Below are 15077 nucleotides of genomic sequence, written 5' to 3'. Positions count from 1 at the left end.
TAGCGCTACGCGCTGTTGCTCGGTCTGGAGCATGGCGGATGCGATGGCCATCTCGACCACTCTCACCCAGAGCAGGAGATTCTTTTCATCCTTCCTCTCGAAGATTCTAACACTCACCATGAGCGGCTTAGGGCGGGGAAAATCATCCGTCACTGACGATGGCGTCAGAGACGCAAATGATGCAGACATCTTCTGTTGCAGGTGCTATAGCAGCGCTTTTTCGTAGTTTGAAAACGCCTCCAGACGCGCACCGATTGCCTGGAGGCCTTGCGCAGCAAGGTGTTGCACGCCCTCGGGGCCAAGCAAGGATATCAGCTTTTTAAGCCTGTCCTGCATGCCCTGGGGCAAAGAGGAAAATTCTTTGATCCATACAGAGGTCAGTCTCAACGACCCAGGTGTAGATTGACTACATAGATTGACTACAAGTGCTACCAAGTGCAGCGGGACTGCCGTAGCTTTGCGCTTAGAGATAGCGTAAGTTAGGTCACCGACCTTTCGTTCTATACTTAGAGCATGTACGAGTTTAGCTGATCGCAATCCGCTTACTCCGAGAGTAACTACAACCTTAACTCAAGGCTAATTAACTCTTCCGTTTAAATCCAAGACTGGCTTTATTTATTTTTGTCTGCGGCAAAGCCGCCTAATTCTCAATGCAAAGAATTTCCTAAATATGTATCGTAAAATCTAAATACATGTATAACTAACTACTGGCTATCCAGTCCCTGTACCGTTTTCTTTGTTTGAGTGTGGTCACACCATGCCCATCTGGTGTGCACACATCCTGTTACCAGGGTATGTGTAACCCCGTTACATAAAGCTATAAATCCATAAATATGTAATTTATCGATCATACAAGATCGAAAGAGATACTAACTTAATTGGGGTCCCGCACCTAGTTTGACCTTACGAGTCCAACCTCTCTGCGTTTTTGACACGGACTATTTGATTCAAAACCTTATCTCTGAGTATTCAGTGTTTGGTGCACGACAACTCTTTTTTTGTAAACGGGAAGGAAAGTAATTTAAAAATGGAGAGGTCGTGCTGGCCCCACGCTATGCAGTACGTACGTTTATTATGTACAGAGTGAATCAATAATATTATTTACCCAACTTGACACTAAATATACGCCTACTCAATTCATTACATATATTGAGAACATCTCGGCTGACGCTGACTGGCAGAGTCTAAAATTTTTGTGCACAGCAATCCGATGCATGTGTGCTGTACAAAATGTGGTCAAAAAGTGTGCGTATTGATGTATGTAAAAAATTGTAATGGCAAGTTAAGACTTCTAGAGTTTAAAAAGTACAAAAGAATGCTTGCTTTAAAGGTACAGTATGGAGGCTTCTTATAAAACAGCTTTAATTCGCTTAAGTGTGAATGTGTTTCAGCACTCATTCATACTCAATACGCAATCATGTCTGGGCCACAGGAATTGCTGCCTCCTTGGCTATCAAATCATCACGTTGATAAAGCTCCAACGCCTCCCGAACACATTCATTTAAGTCCATGGAACGATGGATTCACACCTTCTGGCTGCAATGAGTGCCCGGGAAAAATTGTGCGCGACTTTCCTAGAGATCACGCGGGGGCGTTTGCTGTTTACGATGCGGCGGTCAGCAAACAAACGGCTGATTTGCTTTACACCAGTGCCGTGAAGGATAGAGTTTGGGGCGTGTATGTACCTGTAAGTCAGCTGCAGCTAAAAAAATCATCGAAGAAGATGCTGAAGCTTAAAGTCGACGAGTCTGAGGACCCAGAGGCTAATCACCAAGCTTTAGCACGCCGGGCTGTGCAAGAGTTTTTGGTCCAAAAGGATGCAAATCAGTGCGTAAGTAAAAATGACTGGAGACGTACTCATGGCGTTGCAGTTTGGGTGATTGCGTCAGATTGCGACGACAAGACAGAGTATCACTTGGACTATGCTGAGCAGGTGCGATTCGAGACAAATGTGATATTTCCACCTATTTATGGTGCAACGCTGCATGTGAGTCCTCTTCGTAGTGACAGCGAGATCGAAAACTTGGATAAAGGTGATGGCACAAAAGTATTTAAGGGTGGAGATTTTTACGTCAATATGAAGGGACTAGTGCACTACGACACGTACGGTTACAAGGCGCGCAAACGATCAAATCGACCGAGTACAGACGATATGGAGATTTTGAGTAAGTCGGAACCGGGCTGGAAACGCATATCATACAGATATCGCCGCGGCATCCTATGCGATGGTGAGTTTCCTCACTTTAGCGGACGTGTGCGCGAATTGCCGACAACAATGTCATCGTCTGGGGAACATTTACCTGTAAAGCGTGTGGTAGTGGGCTTTAATCTTATTCCAAAAGAGATTGGTTCGTGCGTGTCTAAATTTCCCGAGCATAGCAGTTATTTCAATCGTTACGTAAGGCTATCACAAGCGGCAGTGAAGCACACAAAGCTGTTATCGACATTAAGTGACTCGGGCGGTTGGACGCTAGAAAGTATACGTTCGAATCCAAAGCAAGCCGCATTTATTAAACTTCTGGCTCGGATGATGCGCGAGAAAAGGCAGCAAGAAGCAGAAGCTCAAGCGCAGGAGTGCAAAAAATCGTCGCAGTCCCAAGCTAAAGCCCAAGCAAAGTGAAAGACTTCGTACTGCTACTTGATTTATTTGATAAGGGTCATAGACGCTAGTTGTGGCGGAAGAACTTTAGACTAACCCAATTTGCGTAGCAGGCCACAATGGTCACGGGAATTGTGAGCGGTACTAGGTAGCAGTAATATACGTCTCGTTCCACAGACGATATCAGACTTATATTCATATTGGCTTGTTGTGCTATCTCGGTGGTAGGTAGTGGGAGCAGTAGCATTAGCTTGGAGAAGACCATAACGTACCTATAAGCAAAAGTAGAATCATAATTTATTTGTAGGTTTTAAGACATGCTACGTCACCAAACTTACATGGAGGAAATAAACGCCAGCGCTGCAAATAACACGATCACGTATCCCCATACATGGCTCGTGGAGCCTGCTCGTTGTGCTGAGATTTTCGCCATTGTGAATGGATTAGTCAGAAATACGCTATGAGAGACAAATCACAAATATAATATTTTCGATTAGTACAATTTTATAGTGAGGGATGGCTGTATAATTGTGTTAACGATCGTATCGTACTGACGCAATCTGAAAAGCTGGTTTGAGAATTAGTGGTGCTGCTGCTGTGAATAAGAGTGAATGTTATAGATTCAAGAACACATATATGAACATGTGTATTTAAAGTTTGAGCCTCGCTCACAACTCTCAAATTCCACTTCTGTCAAGTCTAATGCCGAGATAAGCCATCGCCAACAAATTGATTTATTATTGTGACTTAGATGTTCAGAATATATTTCATCTTTCGGTTTAAATCGATCTGGCAAATTTCTTGATAAATGCTTCGAAAATAGATAGTGTGTTATATGAGTCAGACACCACGCAACCATCATCTGGTATATGAACGGCTGCTTTGATGTGAAGCGAAGGAGGATTCTAAAATCGCAAAACAGGTGTTTGTTATCAATATGGAGATTGATTTACTGTAGTGACTTTATGACGCGGTAAAATATGTCACCTGCCAAGTTTCTCCACATATGCACATCACACTATGCGTGGACGGCCGGTGGTTTGTGCAACGCCAGTACAGCCATTCTTTCTCGGTTATGGCAACCTCCTCTTAATCAAGCTTGCTATCGGAATATACCAATTGTACTGCCCTATAAAGCTAAAGTGGGCTGGAAGACGCGATCGTCTTGCGGTGCAAGGCTCATGGTACTCGTAAGCAACGTCATAGTCTGAACTTTATATTAAATCTATCGGCAGTACAGAATTCCTCTGTTTAGCATCTTATTTTAGCTCGAGTCTCTGACCGCAGCACTTCAAGCAATCATACTGGTATAATGTAAGCACTCAGGCGTCAAAGTAAATTTAGAATTTATCCGTTTCAGTGACTGGGTGTCATGAAATGAAATATACATAAATGCAATGCAACGAATCGTATGACACACGATGAGGATAATTTTCGTATGCAAAATATGGATCTAACTGTGGAGCTCGAGCCGCAATTCTATTTTTTGTGCACCAATAATTTAGAATTGTCTTTCGCAAAATCGATATTGTTGGCTTGCGCATATTTGACATACCTAACTTACTATAGATTCAAGGCTCTGAAAGATGATATCTAAATCTAATGTCTCCAAATATTTGCTTTTGGCCAATTAAGATACGTATTTTCGCTTCAAGACTGTCGCACGTGACACCCAGCAACAAGATCTCTCCCTCATCACTTGTCACCTCCTCCACTGCAGCAACGCCTAAGTTAATTTTCTGCAATGAGTGAGGAGGTTTTGCTTGGCTATACGGCCGCCACTTTGGCTGTCTTCTTCTTCGGCACCTGCTACGTGCCTGCTAAGGCGTACGCGACCTACGGTAAGTGCAAATAGCTTCAATCAAATCTGGGCCCTAACATTCATGTGGTGTATATATCAAATTTGCTGTACCAGATGGCATTATTTTTCAGTGGTTTATGGTACCGTTGTCATTATTACCTCGAATGTAGCTGAGATAGCTGACTTTTGGAATTATTGTGCGTAGTGCTCCGGGATCTTAATGGTAGGTATTGCCTGGGGATTACTCAGCAACAACTGGTCGCAGTTTTCCCATTCGGGCATGTTCACGTTTCCCGAAGGGTTATTGGGTGGTGCCTTATTTGCCATTGCCAATTTATTGATCCCAACAGTGGTCAATACACTCGGACTTGGCGTAGGTTTCATGCTTTGGAACGCCACTAATATCACTTTAGGCTATTGCGTTTCACGTCTGGGACTTTTTGGTGTATCACCCACGATTCCAACTATGCCATGGATTAGTCTACTTGGAATTTTCTTTATGTTGGCTTCGATAGCGGTTTATGGTACCATCAAACCAACTTTAAAGGCCCCAAAAGCCGGTAAGACGGCCAGAAATCCAACAAATGTGCGTGAAAATAACAGCAGAGAGAGTAGTAATGCTAGTCTCGCAAGTGAAGATTCCCCGTTATTACCACAATTCGCTGAGCTCAAAAGTATTGCATCCATACGCCGTGAGTCACTGCCACAATCGCTTGTGCACCCAGAATTACCCAATTTTGGACCTTATATGATGCCAAACGAATTGGGTGAACACATCGAGTTGATCGACGCGCACGCTGAAAAAACCCGAAAATTTTTTGGGATGTTTGTAGCGTTGTTGGTTGGCGCATTTTTAAGCTGTTGCCTCGTGCCATTTGTCAACTGGAAACAGCGTTGCCACCCATCGGATCCCGCACAAAACGACCCGATCGTGGAAACGTGCAACCCTCTAGATTTTGTCTTTTCGCAATGTTTAGGTGTTTACCTTACAAGCACCATTGTCTTTTTACTGTATTCGCTGTTCCACCGGTTTGTGCTTAAGCGTTCGATGCCTCGTAGTGTCATGCGTCCAGCGTACGTTTGCGGTTTGTTGTGGGGATTAGGATTGTGTGGTCAGCTTTATGCTATCGGTGCGTTGGGCTTTGACCAGATTTTTCCCATTTGCTCTATTGGTCCAGCCATGGTGTCGATGTTATGGTCCGCTGGGTACTTCAAAGAAATCCAAGGCCAAAAAAATATGCGTACTCTTGTACTAGGTACAGTGCTCGTATTGATCGGTACAGGACTTCGCGTCATCTCCATGTAATAACAAGCAGCATCAAGAGAGTTGAAGACTTGTCTAACAATTACAAAATATACTGTTTCTTTTGGATGTCTGTCAACGTTAGTAATGTCTGAGTTCTGTCATGTAAAGAAGGCTAGCAACGAACAATGGCACCGCGTAAACTTTTATAAATGCTCGGATGGTCATAGCGATAATCACGGCAAGAGAAGTGTTATTTTTGTCGAGAGTAGTAGGCGAATGCAAGATAATCAGTACAAATCGCCACTAGGTGTATTTTCAATATACTTGGCGTTGAAGAAGAAAGAAGTCAACAGTTGGGTTTCTGGAAGGTAATTGAGTCGGTACCTAGTCGACAAACTGGATCAATCTATGTCTTCGTGGTATCCAACCATCACACGGATACTCTGAGGTTCAGATTAAAAGGTCGTGGATTGTTCTCAAGACGTGAGGATCAGTTTATTTCTAGAAGCTCGGAATTTGCTGCCCAGCTTTAATAGCGATGCACGTAGAATGCACGTGCTGGTAATGCCACGGCCAGATCCAGCAACCGCTACTAATAAAGCGGCACTGATTCTGGCTTCGTCCAATTAGGGTATATTCCTTAAAGAAGAGAAATAGTTTAACCACAGAAAAGGCCTTTCTCCCCCCCTGAACCCAAGTCCGCTCATGGTCGCAGACGCAGAGCGATCACTGTATGATGCTGAATCTACGACCATGTACAGCACTTCGTCACGCAGCAATACTCGTTGCTGTGTCAAATTCGGTCGCACGCGCGTACTGTTCTCCTTTTCCGAGAAGTATGCATTTTTTCCGGTTACGTGTCATGTTGGACCCCATTGGGGCTGCATGCTTGTGACATACTCTCTTGCAATCGCTCCCATCTTTTTCTTCTTAGTGAATGACTTGCTACTAGAATTTAAGGTGGTACTTTTGGTATCCATCTGCTTGACTACAATATCCTTCACAATGGTGGCGTGCAGTGACCCTGGCGTGGTCTTTCAAGACTTAGAAGTGTGCAATCAATTACACGACATCGAAACGGGCATTATCTGCGGTTAGTCACTAGATAAGAAAAAAAGAATATGACTGTTTATTGGATACTGATTGAAATGGTGATGTAGCGCAATGTGAAGTTCGTCGACCTTTAAATGCTTCTCATTGCTCCGATTGCGGTGTCTGCATCAAAGAGGTGCATCATGTTAAGACTTCAATGCCAATTTTACTGACTTAAAAAATTCAATGCTTTTGTAGCTGGATCACCATTGTCCGTGGACGGGTAAGTGCGTTGGTGAGCGAACGATCAAGTGGTTTTACATCTTCCTGACTTGCATCTCGCTGCACTGTATGCTCATCGGTGCGATCGTCCTCGTTACTTTTGTGGCCAAATAATTTAACATACTTTGAGGATAGCTACTAGAATGGTTTCATTTGCTAATGTTAACAAGGATTTTTACCATTGACCAACTCTACATTCATTAGTTGCTCGCAGTACAAAAAGCAAAAAAGTAAAAGGGTCTAAGCTTGGAAGTAGCACCTACAACTCATCTTTCTCGGTAGTCTCATCCGCTGCGTCGTCGTCCTCCTCTTTAGTCTCCACCTCTTCGGCATCCTTGGTAGTTTCATCATCCTCATCAGCTTCCTCTTCATCTGCGTCTTCCTTCTCCTTCTCCGCCTCCTTGGCCTTGGCCTCTGCCTCTTGCTGGGCCTTCTCCTCGTCCTGAATCTGCTTCTTCTTGGCAGCCATTGCCTCTATCTTGACAAACAACGCCTCTTCATGCGACGTGAATTCCTTCTCACTATCAGTGACCAAAATATCGTCAAACAAGGTACCGCTCTTGACCTGCCATAGCTCAAAGCCAATAGCCCCAATGTTCTTTGCCACGTTGTACATAGAGTCGTCTTCGAAATAGTCCGGATTGTCAATCAGCGGGTGCTCCCATTCGCCCTTGTAGTTGGGGTTGTCAATCATCTTTGGTTCCCACTCTCCCTTGTACTCAGGATTGTCAATCGCTGCAGGCTCCCACTCTCCATCATCATCATCGTCCCAGTCCTCGGGCTTGACAGCGTCCGGGTCCGGAATTGTTCGAGGAATGTCATCCCATCCCTCGGGTTTCTTGTCTTCTGGATCAGGGATTGTTTTCTCATCCACCCAATCTTTGGGTTTTGACACACTTGGATCCTTTATCTGTTTCTCGGGCTGAAATGGCCAATTCTCAGCAAGTTTACCTTCCTTGATCATTTTGCCATCAATCTTGACTTCGTACGTGTTATCGTTCTTAATAACAAACGAGTACAAGTGAGCATCCGAGTCCGACTCGGTTCGAATCGATTCCTTGTGCTCCATGTTAACGGCATCTTCGCCCGGACGTGCATAGTTTAGAATAGCATGCGTCTTTTTGTTGTTACCGCAGATGTCAGGACCAAACATGATAGAGTAGGGAGATTCGCCACCAAACTTGGCCTGGTCTACATCGGCAGGTAACAGTTTAATATAAGCACCGCCACAGTCAAGCTTCTGCTCGTGCTGCACAAGATACGATAGGTACAGGTTCTTGTCCTTGTTGTCAAAAGGTTTGTCAAATTTAGCAGACAAAGCATAGAAACGAGCATCTTCGCTCGTCTTGATGCCCTTATCGCCCTCTTCAGTGTAGTGTTTTCCTGCCACCTGCTCGAATTTGCCAACTTCAGTCGCAGATTTCCATGATGAGGCCACCCATCTACTCTCCCAGTCAGCGTCATCAAATGTTTCGCGAAAGATCGTCTCAGCTCTTGCCATCGACAGGGCTACGGCACCCAGTGCCACTACCAGTTTTGTTAACATCTTCACCTCAAAGAGTGTTGGTCGGATCGTGTCTACAGCAGCGCAGATTTTCAAATGAGGAAATGAAGGCGGTCAAGGTCGGATCGCCACGTGTGCGTTGTGTTCGAGCCACGTGGACTGTTGGTAGTGGAAGTATTGACAAAGGAAATTAAAGCAAAGAGTGGCTTTGAACATCTACTTGTAAAAAGTGCGTTCAATTAATAGTATGGCTTATGCAAGGTAAACCTATTTAACAGGAATCAGTTGTTTTTAGAGCCACGTGGAGGCGGTACATAATCTGTACATAGCTTAGCCTAATCTAGAAGCCGCGATACTGTAAAAAGCGGTAATTCACCTATATAAGTTAACAGCGACAGTTTACTTTAAAAAAACTCAAGTTGAGCCTAGAAGTTGCTGTTGGTGTCTTGCAAGTAAACTCATGATACAACTGTACCAAGAAAACATGCTACTGACATGTTGGTGCACTTCTCACACAAATAATAGATTGCGAGCCAGAAGCGCATATTGTGACGCGCTTTACCGATTGCCAATATGTGGCACGGGATTAATACTTGAAAGGAACCCAAATGTATGACATAAGGATCTTCTGTGGACCAACGCTGCAACTCGGTTGCCGTGCATCTTGCATAATGAAGGTTTGACTTTCATAGTCCGTGTATACAACGGCAAAGAGATCAAGTTCGTACGCTCCACCGAGGTTAGGAACAAAAACCGTCGAAGTAACTAGAAACCACGTCTGCATTCTATCTAACATTTCTACGAAAGATACAAATATAAACGTTTTATTATAATCGACAGCAAGAACTGGAACGTGCCTTGGTATGAACGGTGTGGCTACACTCAAACAACAAGTCAGTATGTGGCTGAACTGACAGTAGTTATACATTTAATTGGGTTATACTATATCAATGGGAAAACTAAAGATACGGATTATAGGCGGCTTTGCCGCAAATTAAACCGAGAAGTACAGTTTACGTTCTAAACGGAACCCTTAATTCGCCTTGGGTTAAGGTTGTTACTACTCTTGGAGCAAGTGGATTGCGATTTGCTACACTTGTACTAATTCTCAGTATCGAACGAAGGTCACCGACCTTAACAAATCTTCCTCTAATCGAAAGAGCTACGGTAGCCCCGCTGCATTTGGTAGCACTTGAAGTCAATCTGCACCTGAGTCGTTACGACTGACCTTCCGTGAGGATGAACCAGCTCTCTTATTTGCCCTAGGGCGTGCAGGACGGGATTAAAAAGGATTAAGAAGGCTGATGCCTCTGATTAGTCCTGAGTGCGTGAAACCCTCGCTTCGCAAGGACCTGAGGCGATCATCGCACGCCTAAAGGCGTTTTCTTTGCTAGAGCACCTACAGCAGAAGATGTCGGCGTCGACTGCGTCCATGACGCCACCGTCGACAAAGGATGGCTCCCTCGACATAAGCCGCTCATGACCTTTGAGGGCAAAGATACAGAAATATCCTGCTCTGGGTGGGAGAGGTCGAGATTTGCCATGGCGCCGCCATCCTCCAGACCGAGCAACAGCGCGTGGCGCTAGCTATCTCCAAGCTCGGGGGTCGAGCGCGAGAATGGGCGCTGACGTGCGGCACTTCGGTCGAAGCGGCGTTTCCTTCCTGGACGAAGCTGAACTGCAGCTTTCAGGAGTGCTCTCATCGCGTAAACAGGCATATCGCTTGTGATCGCGTTTCCTTGCCGCCCGACAGGGCAGAAAGAAAATAGTGAATTTTATCCAAGGGTTGCGTACTCTCATTGCCGATATGGCAGCCGAGTCTCTTCCTGAGGCGGTCACAGTGACCGTTTTTATGGAGGGCTTTCGCAGCCAGAATGGAAGTCTTCCGTGCGCACCCATCTTCTTTTGAAGAAGCAGTGAATGTGGCATTGAATGCCGAATTCAACTTTATGTCAGGACGACTTGGTTGGAATGCACACTCTAGCAACTCGTCGAGCGGGACTGAACCGATGATTCTCAACTCTGCAGTGGATGAGGAGGCAGAGCTCTTCGGACTGGTTGTCCTCTACGCAAGGCGCATCAAGGCTCATCTAACCGACCTCCCGCTTCTAACCAATCTTCTGGTTTGTCGCGGGAACATTAACACCCAGTAGGTCACCTCTCGCTTACTGCGTCAGAACTGGTATCTGTGAATCTCAAGGAGGTAGAGGTCTGGGCCCTGAAGAGCTCTTCGCTCTTGAACACGGAACGCGTATGCAAGCCAGGCTTGCTGGTCGTGGAATTGACCATGAATGGCTTTGAGAAGCCTTGGAAGATCCAAACTGACTTCGGGGAGTCGAACAATTATGTTCGACGCTTCACGATGGGACGTAGTCAGCTGTATGCTGTGGCGCTGAAAGCGCGGTTGAGTGACACCGTCACTGTTTGCTTAGCGACGGGGACTTGTATCACTGTGCCGTGGGTCCCTGTCGGCGTCGGTGTCAAGTTTCTTGTCTTTGATAGCGTGGAACGCTGCTGAGTCTTACACTGGATTCAAGGTGTGACCTCTTCCTTGGTATGGCATGGTCGAAACACCATGAGCCATGGATCAACTGGAGGTCGAAGACTTTGGGCGCTACGCGCACGTCTTCTTGTGGAGATTTGAACCCACCATTGCTAGGAGGCAAACCCACTGGACCGAGACGTTTACGTGCTGGAGATCGGAGTATCCGAATTGTCAAACACCGAAGGTGTATCGGACAGGAGTCCAGAGCATGGCTCGCAGGCTGAACGTGAAATGGTACGTTACCCACTGAGCACTGCTCAAGTATCTGAGCAGTCGCTGCATGCCACGAGAGCAGGGTCCGACGAGCTCTGAGGCATCAAGGGTAAGACCCTTCAGATGCGCTTGGAGTGGCATGTTATCCACTGTGGAACCAGCAGTTCTTCGTCGGATGCTGCTAATAGTATCAGGGTTTCGGTGGAGCAGGAAGTGGATCTGACACTGGACGATGCTGAGTGCGTGTTCATACTGGTCTCGCTGAGACGTACAATCTCTGTAAAGAGGCGACAGCGAAGCCGTATGCTAGCTGCAAGACGCCGGGAGTCGACCCTGATCCAGGATGTGTCTACCGTAGACGATAGCGCACAGCTATACACCCTCGTCAACGGTATGACGGGGGAGTACGACGGCGACATCACCCTCGATGCTATTCCTGCGGTGGGGATCTTTTTGAGCTAGGCGAGGTGTCTCTCGAAGATTTCGGCGGTGCCTTGAAGGCAGGTGACTTAGCCAAAGTGGGCATTATACGATCGGAAGAGGTTATTAGCTCGTCATCACTTCTGGATGAAGTTGTCCAGGAAGACACCAAGAGGGTGCTGTGCGCACGAGGTGAATATTTGATTCTGAAGAATATCTTGAATCTGTACTATCCTTTGGTTTAAGGATCTCATGACGTCGTCTCCAAAGACCCGCCGTCGGCCCTACCTCCGGATCGAGGTGTGCATCATGAGATCGACCTGATTTCGGGAACCAAATACTGGGTGACACACCAACGGCCCCTGCCCAAAGAGCAGTGCGACGTCATTGATGCCTTTATTCGTGCAAAGCACGATGGAGGAATGGTGCGTGAAATCAAGTCCCCTTCCGACACCCACGTTTTGTGTCCGGAAACCGAACGGCATGTGGCGTATCGTTCGCGCTTACGATAAGCTCCACGCTGCCACCATTCCGACACAGCCGCTGATTTCTAGGCAGTATGTTCTCCATAAAAATATGGTTGGCTCTGCAAAGTACAGTGCACTCAAATTCGTCGATGGGTATTACCAATCGCTCATGACAGCGAGTGATTTTCCGCTGACAGCGGTGAGTACTCCGAGCGACATGCTCTGGGAATGGCTGGTGATGCCCCAAGGGCTTTCAAAGGCACTAGCAACATCAATCCTCTTGTGACGCAGTTGTTCAGGTCCCACCGGGCGTATACACAGATATACTTCGACGACGTATTCGTCCACAATCGTGCGGAGCACGGGAGGACGAATGAAGAGAACCGCATTGTCCATTTCAGAGCAGTGCTCGGGTGCATGCGCACGAATACAGTGTATGCAAGCGCATCTTCGACGCCCCCTTTTTAAGTTGCTTCAGGCGGAAGCGTGGCCTTCGAGCAGATCCCGCTAGTGTGAAGTCCGTTGTAGACCGACCGGGTCCAAAGAACCAAAAGAACTTGCGCAAGTGGCTTGGCCTCGCCGAATACCTGCATAAGCATAGCGTGGATCGTGCGGAAATGGCACAGCCATTGTCGAACCTTCTTCAGCAGAATACGGAATGGTGTTGGGACACCAAGCATCGCCAGCCTTTTGACAGGGTCAAAGACAGCTTCCTTCATGCACCAATACTGGTGTTGCCAGACCCTGATCGTCCCTTTAGTGTCGTCTGTGACGCTTCGGACTTTGCCATCGGCTGTGAGCTGCTACAAGCAGACGCAGATCGGGTGATCGCGTCCGAATCTCGCCAGCTCAAGGCTGCGGAGAAGAACTATCCAGTTCGCGTCAAGGAATTATTTAAGCTAAAGTATACACTTGTCAAGTTCAGGGTGCACTTGGATGGCTCAAAGCCATTTGTGATCTACACAGATCATGCAGCATTATGCACTGCGACTCAGTCGTCTCAACTCTCGCAGAAGATGGCCAGGTGGCTCTCCTTCGTCGCAGACAATAACTTCAAGGTGAAGTATAAGCCAGAAAAGCAGAATACTGTAGCTGATGCATTGTCACGCAGACCGGAATATGAGCTTGCGCATGTCACGACGGTGACGCCGACAGTGACGGATTTGATTTGCGCCACATACGCGGGTGATGGTATGTGTGTAGCGCTGCTACAGGCTCCCGAGAGCACGGAGTTTGAAAATTTCGGACCAGAAATTGTCACCGCAATTGAGCGCACGGATACACCAATATTTGTTGAATAACGGGTTGCTGTATTTTAGCACCAGTTCGATGGAGTCGCCACGTTTTGTGGTCCCGCACGATGAGAACTATAAAATACCGTATCCTCTATGAGGTCCACGACACCCCACTTAGTGGTCATCTCGGTCCCACGAGTCTCCGAATCTATGCACCTTTTCAACAGCAAAAAGTGTTATGGCACCCAGCCATGAGGTCACGACCATGCCCAGCTCGTTAGCTGAACCTGGATGAGGCAGCTCAGCTTGATCTACTGCAATTGCAACAGTCTGTTGACTCTTACCCTAGTCATTACGCAATTATCCCGTTTTTTATCCTTCGAAGGCGTGGTGTGGAACTCTCACACGCTTATACGTGTGATCTTCTGCTAACACCAAGAGCAACACGAGCGCGAGAAAAGTCGCTCTGTGAGCAAATTATAAACCCACCGGAAGGCGCTTTCTAATAACAATGTCTACGCTTGAGGCGGCAGCGCTTAGAGAAACCCTTCTCCTTCTTGAAAGATATTCCTTGTGCAGAAAAAAAACTAGCAAAAATGCCGACGGGTGGCAGACTTCGTAGATGACTGGGTGAGGAAAGCAAGCCACCTCCTCTATTATCTACGATACAAGTCAGGCCCAACAAACGAGCGTCTACCTATAGCGTCTTTCCATGCTTGACTTTGCCATGTACAAAGCACGACGCGGATGTCGAGGTAACAGCTTATCGTCTCAGCTTCCTATTGTTTATAGCCCCACTCGACTCCATGAAGCTTATGTTACAGATCAACCACAGGTCTTTCACACCGCAATGTCGGTCGCCTCCTGTTGGTATGCGCAGCGACAGACGACCCTGATTCGCCTCCAAGATGGTAAAAGCCGACGGCGAAAGTGGCCACGACATTTGAGGTAATCAAACCAAAGCGAAATTTCAAAACCCCACAACTTTTCTGACTGATGATATTTCTTCCACCAGGCGCTGATGAAATTTAAAGCGTAGAATTGAATCAACCTTGCGCATCAGGTAGTGTCGGGGGATGCTAACCCTCCCGCGACTAGCTCTCGTTCACTCTCTCGATTGTAGCGGCACGTCAATCCTCTCCAACAGATTCGGCGTGCATACGAGGCTGTGATAAGCGATATCACAACTTTTTCTGAGCTTTGCCATTGCGCGTCCTGGCTAGAGGCAACCCGAAATTCAGAACCGCGTTGCTGCTTTGGAGCAGAAAAGACGAATGAGACGATGCTATACCTGCAGCAGAGCTTTCAACGTCCTACTGGCTGGATCGTGGTATAGCTTTAGTAAGCTCACATCGAACACAAAATGTCTCTGCGTCTTTTTTAAAGCATCCAGAGTAACTCTTTTTCTACGACAATGAGCGTTTGATATACGGTCGCAACTTGGTAGAATAGACCGCAAAACCGCTTATTATTTCAATATACCGATTGCACTCCCATAACATACAGTGTGTGTTTTGCCTACACGTGTTGCCTTAATTTACTTTTAATTATAGACTTAGAATCGCGCACCCTGCGCGTGACGCTTAACCTCACAGATACGCAATTACTGATATTGCTACAAAGTGTAACTAAGCTGATGAAGCCGGTCAAATTCGATCGACCAGCCACCCTACGAAGATTCTCGGGTGATATTGACACCATACACATGAAATGGGGTACAGATTGCGAGGTGT

General features: G+C 46.6%; 4 protein-coding genes across 4 annotated transcripts; 2 read left to right on the top strand and 2 right to left on the bottom strand.

Moving 5' to 3' along the window:
- Window positions 1–1417: 1417 nt before the first annotated feature.
- Window positions 1418–2620, top strand: PHALS_09951 (uncharacterized protein; the record flags this gene model as incomplete). Its single annotated transcript, XM_024725293.1, has 1 exon — window positions 1418–2620. One exon carries the CDS (start codon window positions 1418–1420, stop codon window positions 2618–2620), a length of 1203 nt encoding a protein of 400 aa, XP_024576084.1.
- A 14-nt stretch (window positions 2621–2634) lies between these two features.
- On the bottom strand, window positions 2635–3613 carry PHALS_09950 (uncharacterized protein; the record flags this gene model as incomplete). The annotated part of the gene is made up of 6 exons (XM_024725291.1): window positions 2635–2637; window positions 2697–2871; window positions 2938–3057; window positions 3151–3167; window positions 3448–3504; window positions 3587–3613. The coding sequence occupies 6 exons, from the start codon at window positions 3611–3613 to the stop codon at window positions 2635–2637; spliced, it is 399 nt and encodes a 132-aa protein (XP_024576083.1).
- A 730-nt stretch (window positions 3614–4343) lies between these two features.
- PHALS_09949 (conserved hypothetical protein) lies at window positions 4344–7074 on the top strand (the record flags this gene model as incomplete). The annotated part of the gene is made up of 8 exons (XM_024725290.1): window positions 4344–4440; window positions 4515–4540; window positions 4606–5474; window positions 5551–5606; window positions 6408–6482; window positions 6581–6739; window positions 6807–6874; window positions 6937–7074. 8 exons carry the CDS (start codon window positions 4344–4346, stop codon window positions 7072–7074), a joined length of 1488 nt encoding a protein of 495 aa, XP_024576082.1.
- Window positions 7075–7219: 145 nt separating this feature from the next.
- On the bottom strand, window positions 7220–8506 carry PHALS_09948 (calreticulin precursor; the record flags this gene model as incomplete). The annotated part of the gene is made up of 1 exon (XM_024725289.1): window positions 7220–8506. The coding sequence occupies one exon, from the start codon at window positions 8504–8506 to the stop codon at window positions 7220–7222; it is 1287 nt and encodes a 428-aa protein (XP_024576081.1).
- Window positions 8507–15077: the final 6571 nt, after the last annotated feature.

The sequence above is a fragment of the Plasmopara halstedii genome, assembly GCF_900000015.1.
Source record: "Plasmopara halstedii genome assembly, contig: Scaffold_437, whole genome shotgun sequence".
NCBI classification, from domain to species: Eukaryota; Oomycota; class Peronosporomycetes; order Peronosporales; family Peronosporaceae; genus Plasmopara; species Plasmopara halstedii.
The sequence above is the reverse complement of the archived record's forward strand: the minus strand, read 5'-3'. Positions and strand labels throughout refer to the sequence as shown.